Raw genomic sequence first — 10,687 nt, 5'->3', positions numbered from 1 at the left:
TCACTTTCTCCAGGGGAGCTGATCTCTTTAACCTAAAGACCATTTGTAACCTAAAGACTCTGTAACCTAAAGACCTGGAGGCTGGCAACCCTATCAGTATTATCAGAGCTGTAGTATGAATGGGCAGGGGTTATTTCGTAGAAAAAGAGGTGCAGGAGCTCATTAGCATAACTTATTTCTATATGCCACACCCCCTGACATCACCGGAAGTGTGTCAGAAGGCAGCACCCACTGCTCAGGCTCCACTGGACTGTTTTGGATTGCTAGCTATTGGGGGGGGGGACATGCAGATCTATCCTCGCAGAGGAGGGAAAGCTTGTACCTGAATAAAACTTGGTGCCACTGGACTGTTTGTTTGGGGGGGGGCTTTGCAACTTACCTGGGTGCTTCTTGCTGTGACTGAGGGCTGCTGGGAGCAGGGGGTGGGGCTTGTTGCATGTGCCCGCCCCCTGGGCTCTTTACTGCCAGAGCTCCGCTCCTGTGCGCTCCTGCAGGAAATGACCCCTGTATATAGGTTTTTTCTTCTTGATTGTTCATATTCATATTTTTTCTTGGTTTTATGGATTTCTCTTTTAAGTAGTATTTTATTAGAATGTAAGAAAGGCCTGTTATATAGAAGGCTTTCCCCTTGTAGGTCTGATATTGCTAGCAGATAAGATAATAGGCACAAAGTTCATGGTTCTGTAGTTCTTAAGGGCAAAACCTTGCAATGTCTGGGTCAGAGAAGATTTTAGTCTCGTATCAGTAAAAAAAATACTTTTGTTTGGGGTATAAAGATTCCTTGCCTATTATCATTTTAGATTAGGTTAAGTAAACACTTAGATTTACGTAGATATATCTCTCTGTACATCTGACAAATCGTAAGCTTATTATTCAAATGACCATTGTCTTTTATAACCAATTATGCTTTTTGAATATTGTTTTCTTGATTACGTCAGTTCATGTATAAAAGATCATGCACTTCCTGAATATGCTCGGAAAGCAGTCAACTTCTGATGGGCTGTTGGGTCCAACTGTTTTCCCGTGTCTAATTGCAATTGAACATAGATCGTCCTCCTCATTTGACTTCATTTTTGATTTGGAGTCTAATATGTATAACAGAGCCCATACCCAGGCCCTCTGTAGACAGCACTGCAAGATTGTGGTTTCTCACCCTCGTACCCCATTCCACTGAACTCTCTGAGAACTTCGCCTTGAAGTCCAGGTTGCTGCTTAAGTCTGGGATCATTAAACGGCCCTTTGATGAAAAGAAGCTTGAACAGAAAATTAATTCCTACATGGAAAGCCTTTCTATGCAGGAAATAATAACCAATCCACGTATGTCTAACTGGATCACATTTTTGTACGTCCCTCTGCATGTATTGATTCGCATGCATTGCATGTATTGATCACGCACCCTGTGCGTGAAAAGAAGTAGTGTATCTCCAGTGAGAGGGCACTGGCTGCGTGTATCATTTCACTTCTATTTTCACGTGAGCTACTTACTGTCTTCCTGCTTGGAAATTCCATTTAGGTAAGAGTTTCCTCATCTGTGAAACGGCCCTTAATAAAGCTAATAGAATGAAAGCAAGGATCGGTATAGAGGGGTAAATGACCAGATCTCTCCTCGTCTTGCCAGGATGAATTTGTGTCCGCGTTCAGACAGGCTGAGCGGAGGAAGAACGCGTTGTCAGTGACCAATTCGGCAATGCAAGTCCGGTTCCAGGCGGGCACTGATGTCATCGAGGACCTGACGATTTTATATGGAGGCATTGGCTGTACCACAGTGAGCGCCCCAAACACCTCTCAGAAGCTACGAGGAAGGTACGATGGTCCTCTGGGCATCTTGTCAGAAAGAGCCCTTCTTACTAATAGGGAAGATAGTTAATTCTAATGTGTGAGGTGGGTTTTTGCATATTTATAGTTTCAAGAGGCTAGCCATGTTGATCTATAGTAGAAGAGCTAGATTCGAGTCCAGCAACACCTTAGAGACCAAAAAGATTTTTGGGTTTTAAGTTTTCGAGAGTCAAAGGTCTCTAAGTTGCTGCTGGACTCGAATCTAACTCTCCATGTTTCTAGAACAATGTTTGTGTCCAGTGGTACCTGTTATGTATTGCTGGAGCTTGAGTCTGAGTGAAGGCTCCAAAGGCCTTCAAGGCTATTGGTTGTGTTGCCGGTAACAGCCAATCATATTTGTTGCCTTATATCCAATAGCTGTACTGTCGATAGTTACTTTATAGTCCATGCAAATGAAGGATCCTAGCTGCCTACTTTGTATTGGTTGTTGTTAAAGGTGGGTGTGGTTTTTACAAGTATAAATTGGCTCCCGTTGACCCTGTGTCTTTGGTTCGGAAATTCAATAAAGAAGCACTTTATTATGAAAAGAACTGCCTCGTATCAATACTTAATAGGACCTTTAAGACTGACAACGTTTAATTCTGGGCATAAGCTTTTCTGTGCATGCACCCAGAATTAAACTTTGTTGGTCTTAAAGCTGCCACTGGACTCAAACTCTTTTCTCTTGCTTCATACCAACATGGCTACCCACCTGAATCTATCTCCATATTTGTAGTTTGTTTTTCCGATCTCGATGGCTGATTTCGCACTAGAGCTGCCTCGATGTTGCGCCGCCGTTTGCCCCGATACTATTGGTCAATTTCACACCCGAAGTTGCGGGGCTGCATTTTGACTCGCGGCTTCACCCGATTTCCCCCGCAGTTTCGTGATCCTGTTTTTTGAGGATCACGAAACTGCGGAGGAAATCGGGCGAAGCCGTGGGTCAAATGCAGACCCGCAGCTTCGGGTGTGAAATTGACCAATAGTATCGGGGCAAACGGCGGCGCAACATCGAGGCAGCTCTAGTGCAAAATCAGCCAGTGTTTCTCATGCTCAGTTTACTTCCCAGTTCCTGTCATCTAGCATCAATGGGATTAGAGAAAGACTGCGTCATTCTTGGCGAGTACAAGCAATGTTCTGTGATGTCCCATTCATTTTGCACACCATCTGGCGTCCTCCCACAAGGAGAAAACTGAAATGTCCCAGTTGGAGATCATTCTGTCTCAATCCCCAGTATGGAAACGTGAGAGAAAAAGCCATGTGTTGACTATTCTCGTGACAATCTTTTCTTGAATACAAGTCTGGTATCTCAGGGCTAAAGCTTTTATTCCTGTTCCTAAATAAAAGTTCGCACACCTCTACTTAATTTATTTGTTTGAAATATTTACAACGCTGTTTTTCTTCTGATAAATCAAGACCCAAGATGAGTAGTAATCCTGTGACGAAATACGATACATTCCAAACTGGATTAAATAACCAGTACTAAAGGATGCTACAGCAATGCGATCTATGTACTGCTGCCTTTGAAGACCCTTTGGAAGCTTCAGGCATTCCAGAAGGTGGCTGCTAGATTGCTGCCTGGGTGCCCCTGGTCTGCACATATAACGCCAATATTTTGGCACCTGCACTGGCTTCCGGTCGGCTTCTAGTACACATTCAAAGTGCTGGTTTTGACCTATAAAGCCCTAAATGGTCTCGGACCATCCTACCTGCACCAGTATGATCCCCCTCATAAGAACATAAGAAGAGCCCTGCTGGATCAGACCAGTGGTCCATCTAGTCCAGCCTCCTGTCTCACACAGTGGCCAGCCAGTTCCTCTCGAGGGCCAACAACAGGGCACAGAGACCGAGGCCTTCCTAAGAACATAAGAAGAGCCCTGTTGCATCAGACCAACAATCCATTCAGTCCAGCATCCTGTCTCACACAGTGTCCAACCAGTTCCTCTCCAGGGCCAACAACAGGGCACAGAGGCTGAGCCCTTCCTAAGAACATAAGAAGAGCCCTGCTGGATCAGCACAGTACTCCATCTAGTCCAGCATCCTGTCTCACTCAGTGGCCAAACCGTTCTTCTGGAGGGCCAACAGCAGGGAATAGAGGTCGAAGCCTTCCCTCTGATGTTGCCTCCTGGCTCTGGGATTCAGAGGCTTAGTGCCTCTGAATGTGGAGGTTCCCCTCAGTTGCCATGGGCAATAGCCACTGATAGACTCCATGAATCTATCTAATTCCCTTTTAAAGCTGTTTATTCCTGTGGCCATCGCTACATCCTCTGGCAGCGAATTCCACAATTTAATCACTCCCTGTGTAAAGCAGTATTTCCTTTTGTCCATCCTGAACCTATTGTCCATCAGCTTCACTGGATGCCCTTGAGTTCTAGTATTTTGGGAGAGGGAGAAAAATTCTCCCCTTGTCAACTCTCTCCACCCCCTGCATAATTTTATAAACCTCTATTATGTCCCCACTTAGTCATCTCTCTTCTAAATTGAAAAGTCCCAAACTCTTCAGTCTTTCCTCATAGGGAAGGGAAGCACAGTGCTCCCGTGGCGAACCCGTGGCTCCCCGCCGAAGGTGCGGATTTAAAAACTAGTACATACGAGGTACTAGTTTCCGGAAACCGCGGGCCAAGGGCGGGCGTCTAATCGCGCTTCTGGTAGACTTACGTGGCATCTGGCGCCCGTCTCCACAGGTTGCGCAACAGCGCCCAACAGCGCATGCGCACAAAGAGCAATTGCTAGTGCGATTGCGCGGAGCAGCTTCTGTGCCGCGCTGCAGGATACCCGTCTGGTCGGCATCTCCCCCCTAACCACAGGACCTCGACTGGGACGTGTGCTCGGGCGGCCATGCGTTAGTTTCCTCCGGGGCAATTAGCCACGGCTTCCCCCCACGATATCCGGCCCGTGTGACCGGGGCCTTGGTTGCTCTTCTCTGTACTTTCTCCATCTCCTTAGATTATCATCACAGGTGTCTGGTCTGCAGATTGCATGCCTGTCAACCACCATGGAAGGGGAATTTTCAGTAGCTGGAACCAGCCACACTCTCCAGAAACACCTTACTGTGAAAGTTCATGCCCTGTGGGATCTTTCAGCATTCTGTAGGGCATGCAAGACTGCTTTATATCATGTGGCCTTTGACTAATGTTACATACTGGGGAGCTGGCCAGTTGTTTTAATTCTCCAAGTAATTTGTTATGAAGTCGATGTTTTAATTGGTTTTGTTGTTCTATTTATTGCTTTGTGTTTATTGTATTTTTAAATATTGTAAAGCTGCCCCACATCCCCTGTGGGGAGAGGGTGTGGGGTATAAATTTAAATAAATAAATAGCTTCCTCAAACATACTTTACATTCTAATGGGTCTGAGGTGAAATATTAGGGTGAAGTATGACAGTTATTCCACTACTAAAATCTGAACGGATAATGCACACAACTGCAACATTTACTTGACGAGCCATTTTAGATTTACATCTATTTTATTTGTTATTTATTTATTATTTCAATTTATATACTGCCCCTCCCTCATAAAGTAGGGCTCAGAGCAGTTCAAAGTATAAAACAGACATGATAAATATACACACACATGCAAACCTTTATTGGCATTGAAAGCACAAAACATGGGAATACAGCAAAATACTAAGATACATGACATGATAAATATAGTTAGAGCAGCATAAAAATGTACAGTATGAAAAACAAATAATTCACAACCGATAGCAGTGGAACCATCATTAAGCCCCAAAAATAAACTAACCAGGAAAAGCCTGACAGAGAAATAAATGTCCCACTGAGCCATACATAGAAATGTCATTGGATGTGTCATTTATCACCCACCCAATGAAACTGTGAATCAGCCGTGTCTCCTTTACCAGTTGCAAGAGGAGGCCATGCTGGGGGAACCCAAAACAGTGCCTGAACTGGCTGTCCTAACCTGTAAGCAGAAATCTCCTGACTTCAGGGCCAAATAACATATTGTGTGAGAAATCTATACCTGGATCTCGGACTTTTTTTTTTTTTACACAGTCATAAGGCACCATGCATTGGTTCAGAGCTGTGGCCCCGAGAGAAGGGATTTCCACTCCTGCACCACTGCTCTAATGAAATGTTGGACCCCTGCAACTGCATTAAGCTAAACATCATAACGCTGAGAGATCCATTGTGTCATTTGAGCCTTAGTCTACACGTTAACGCTTTATCTAGATCTATAAGTTAGTACCTAAGCCTGTGTGTTTATGTATTATGTCTCCCCCAGAAACTGGAATGAGCAGATGTTGGATGAAGCTTGCAGGCTCATTCTTGAAGAAATTCAGCTCTCACCTTCAGCCCTGGGTGGGAAAGTGGAATACAGACGAACTCTACTCGTCAGCTTCTTTTTCAGATTTTATTTGGAAGTGCTACAGGGTTTAAAGTGCATGGTAAGTAGAAATCACCTTGTGTATCTGTGTGGATGTAGAGTTGACTGTATATTTTATGGATTTCACAGTCTGCTTATTCAGTCCCTATAAGCCACACATCATGATAGACACCCTATGGGCAACTCCTGATGATCTGTGCCTCCTGGTGGGCTTTCTGCATTTCATAACAAAAGGCAGGTCAGACTGATATTTAGGCCCAGGTCACACAAGATATTTCCTTCTCCATGTGGGCAGTCCTGACAATTCCAGGGTACTAGAATTTTTCACTTTGAATGGTAGCTTGGACTACGTTGGCCCCGGTCACACGGGAGGTTTTGAGCCGGAAGAGGGACGGATCGGGGGCGCAGCAAACGGGCGCAAGCACACCGCAACATCTGGGAATCGGCGTACACCCGTCCCCGATCCGTCCCTTCCGGCCTAAAACCCGCTGCAAAAAACCCCCAAGTAAAAGGTAGCACCAACCTGGAATGGCGCAGCAAGTGCAGTCGTGAGATCGCCGGCGCGCCCGTCTGCAGGAGCATTCGAGGCTCCCGGCCGAACTGCGCACGCGCACACATGCGCAGTTTGGCTGCCTCACTCTCCCTGCAGTGTCTTCCCCCCGGCATCTGATTGTGCCGGGGAGCAACTGCTTGGCGGCTCACGGGATCTATCTGATCCCGCCACCGCGTGTCTCTTTTGGTGCGGCTTTAAAAAGCCACACTTTGGCCATTCTTTCTTCCCCCGTGTGGCAGGGGCCATATATTAGCAAGTGGTACGAGCTTTCTACAGACAATCCAATCATGCAGTTCATCAATGTGCAGTGAGCAGGATTGGTCACGCGTATGCTAGACCTGGACCCTGCCTCCAAGTGGTCATCAGCTCCTGAGCATGGTGGCTATGTGTAGAGGAAGTGTTTGCACATATGGTCCCTCCCTGCAATCGAGAACGTTCAGAAAGTGGCATCCTTGATCACAGGAGGAACCACGTGTATATACAGAAATTAGCCTAAACTGAGCATAGCCGTATGAACCTTGAATGCTGTTTCTAGCACTGTTTTAAATTACTGTTTTAATTATTTTAATTATTGTGGTTGAGATTTTGTGACTTTGTAACCTGTCCTGAGCCCGTCCGCAGGGAGGGCAGGATAAAAATTGAATAAACTAAATAAATAAACACACTTTCTCTTTCCATAGATGCCATGTTTGTTTGCTGGCCATTGTGTGTGGGGGGGTGGGGGGCAAAGTAGGGCAGTCAGGTCTGGCCATGTGGATTGATTGAGTAGGTGAGAGGAGCATGTGCAGTTATTTATTTTTGTTTAACAAGCCTTTTAACCCTGCCTTTCTGCTGTCAGAGGCCCACCAAGGTGGCTAGCAAACAAAAACACAAAAAAATGAAATCTCTTCTTAAAAGCCATTAAAACCAACTCACAGATATATCTTGAAAACAGTTTAGAGGGTACTCTTTGCCTCCTTTCTATGAAAAGAAATACTCTCCCTTTTTTTTTTTTGCATTTCTGCAGATCGAGTTGTTGTTAAAGGCGCAACAGCAGGCCAAGATAATTTTCTTTTCCCTGATCATTTGAGATCTTTACTATGGAGTAAACCTTTGGATATCACAAATGACCCCAGAGGCAGATAAGAAGGCATGCCCCTTCCCACTAAATATTGCTTGTTCCCTTCTTTTCCAGCTCTGTTACAGAACTGGTTGGCCACAGTGTGAGACAGGATGCTGGACAAGATGGACCACAGGTCTGATCCAGCAGGGCTTTTCTTATGCTCTTAACACCATTCCCACTAGCAACTCATGCATTTTTGAACCTAGGTTTTTTTCCTACTTCCATGTAGAAAAGACGTCCTCTATAAAGCAGACTTTACTTCCATTGTAACAGAAGCTTTGAAATTCAGTAACTTATACTGGCCTGAATGTAAATTATTTGTTAAGATAGCATAAATAGAGATTTTTCCCTTATAAACAGCCATTCAAAGTGACTTTGGTCATGCTTATCGATGGTGAGTGAAAGCGAGCTGAGGACTGCTTTGTAAGGACCATATTTTTCATAAAGGCCAGCTTTGAAAATATTGTTATGAGATACATTGTCTTCTTGTATCATCTTCCTTCCTACAGTACCCATCCGAGTACCCTGGCTTGCCAAAGGAGAACTTGAGCGCCTTGGACGAATTCCATGACCATCCCCCACAGGGCGTGCAAGAATATCAGGTCAGTGGAGCTGTTCTCATAGCAATTGATCCCTAGCTAAGACTGTACCTAGCTAGCCTGATCAGAAGCTAAGCAGGACTGGCTCTACGTAGTGTTTGGATGGGAGAACAACCAAGGAAGTCCAGGGTCATTACACAGGGGCAGGCAATGGCAAACCACCTCTAAACGTCTCTTACCTTGGAAACCCCACCAGGGGTTGCCGTAATTCAGTTGTGACTTGACGGCACTTCCCACCCCACCCCCCAGACCGTACGCAGTCAATGAAGAAAGTATATCCATATTGTTTCTTTACTAGTTGTAGTTTTTTTCTTCACGGAACCTGTACAAACATTCTGTTTGTTGTTTTCTGTGAGCCTTGAGTGCAATTTCTTTTTTTGCATAATAATCTCCTTGACTGGTTCTCCTAGAAGAGCTAGTATGGAACTAGTCATAGTACAGTGGTCCTTTCCGCATTGGCCTGCCACTCCGGATTTTCTCAGTGTTCGAGTCGAGGCAATTTAAGTCCACAGCAAAACAGCATCCAAATAACCCCGGGGCAACAGCAGGCTGGAACCGGGCTGACCACCGAAGGGAGGGAATGTAATGCAGAATGGGGGGGGGCGAATCAAAAGAAGGCTGAATTCGATTTTAGTGCAGAATTGCTTGGAGGACAGTGCAGTAAACATGGATTAAAAGGAGAGTGCAGAAATGTACTCAAATGCAAGATGAGTTTCCCCCCCACAGGTATGCCATCAAAAAAGAGAAGGTTGTCTTATATAGGCAAACAAGTTACATCCAATAATAACTTTTTGTGCATGTATAGCTTTTTAAAAGGAGTTGTATTACATTCAAGGTCACCCTCCTTTTGAGCAAATACTGTAGCTTTGTTTGGAAAGCTAAAGCATTGCCCACTGATAACAGTGTTCCTCAAGTTCTGGGCCCAATATTCACCCAGTAGTAACTGAAGTTCCTCTTGAGGTCAAGTGAATTTAGTAGATATCCCTAAATAACACTACCGGGCATGAACTACCTTGACAGTAAGTAACTCCTTACTCTGTGACAGGATGTCGACCCCCGGCAGCCTCCTCGGGACCCGGTGGGACGTCCCGTCGTGCATGAGTCTGGGATTAAGCATGCCACTGGTGAGGCTGTCTACACCGATGACATTGGTCCAGTAGACAGACAGCTCTACATGGCGGTGGTGACCAGCACACGAGCCCATGCGAAGATTCTGTGAGTGACAACGTGAAGGGCTTCTGTGAGGAAACTGTGACCAAACAGAACCACAGATCAGGCTTTATCTGCATTTGTTTGATTCAGGGGTAGGCTAGAACAAGAAGTGGGTGATTCAAATACAGAGCAGGTCTAAAGAGGGAGCATCAACACACATTTTTTTGCATATAAACAAAGCAATATGTGGGGAGGAATTGGCTGTGTTTGGACTGTTTGCTTCCATGGACTCAAGGCTTCCATGCTCTGCTCACACTTATCTTATGCCTCTCTGTGCATCAGTCAGGGGCAGTGTTCCCTCTAAGCTGAGTTAGTGTGAGCTAGTTCACAGGTTTTTAGCCTCCGGCTCACACATTTTTGTCTTAGCTCAGGAAGGATGGCTCCAGAGCAAACTAATTTAGGCAGTAGCCAAATCACTCGCTCACAACTTGAATTCCAGTAGCTCACAAAGTAGGATTTTTGCTCACAAGACTCCACAGCTTAGAGGGAGCATTGGTCAGGGGACGTCTTGGGATTTTCTCTTCTTACAAATATTTGGTCAGAAGTTCCAGGATTTTTAAATTTAGATACTGGGCTTTCCCAGATGTCCCCCCTCCCCGGTCGGTTCTGGCCCCACACTGCTTTTGTTTATCCCCAGAATTTTCCCATGCATTTTTGTGCCTTGAGTTTTTGGTTTGGTGTCCGACCACACCAGGTTATTTCTGGTTCTGTTGAAACCACTTTTGAAACCATTTTTACTCCAATCTTTTTATGGAAGCCCTTTTCCTCGTGTGTTATGTTTCTGCCAGTTTTCTTTGTCCCGCCCACTACTACGTACCTCCAGCCCACTTTTCAATTATTTGACTGTCATCATATAATCGTCATCATCCTCAAACCACTCTGTCACCTACCCCCCACCCTAAAGATTAGTGGTTTCATTTTTGTTTTTTGTTTTTTAAAGGCAGTAAAATGTTAGTATATTGATATAGCATTGTAATGACAGGTTTAGCGTTGTAGCAATAGGCTTAGCAGGTTCTCTGAATTCCCAGCATTAATTTTTTTAACAAAGTTAAGTCTCTAGACT

General features: G+C 45.0%; 1 protein-coding gene across 1 annotated transcript in view; it reads left to right on the top strand.

Annotated features, from left to right (window-relative positions):
* LOC107117016 (aldehyde oxidase 2-like) overlaps positions 1-10,687 on the top strand; it is a 43,136-nt gene that overhangs the window by 24,134 nt on the left and 8,315 nt on the right. Inside the window, exons 11-14 of the mRNA XM_015419048.1 lie at positions 1,619-1,803; positions 6,057-6,219; positions 8,323-8,415; positions 9,458-9,627. Of these exons, the coding sequence (XP_015274534.1) occupies positions 1,619-1,803; positions 6,057-6,219; positions 8,323-8,415; positions 9,458-9,627 (611 nt within the window). The remainder of the gene's footprint in view (positions 1-1,618; positions 1,804-6,056; positions 6,220-8,322; positions 8,416-9,457; positions 9,628-10,687) is intronic.

The sequence above is a fragment of the Gekko japonicus genome, unplaced genomic scaffold (assembly GCF_001447785.1).
Source record: "Gekko japonicus isolate JY-2015 unplaced genomic scaffold, Gekko_japonicus_V1.1 scaffold5291, whole genome shotgun sequence".
NCBI lineage: Eukaryota > Metazoa > Chordata > Lepidosauria > Squamata > Gekkonidae > Gekko > Gekko japonicus.
The sequence above is the reverse complement of the archived record's forward strand: the minus strand, read 5'-3'. Positions and strand labels throughout refer to the sequence as shown.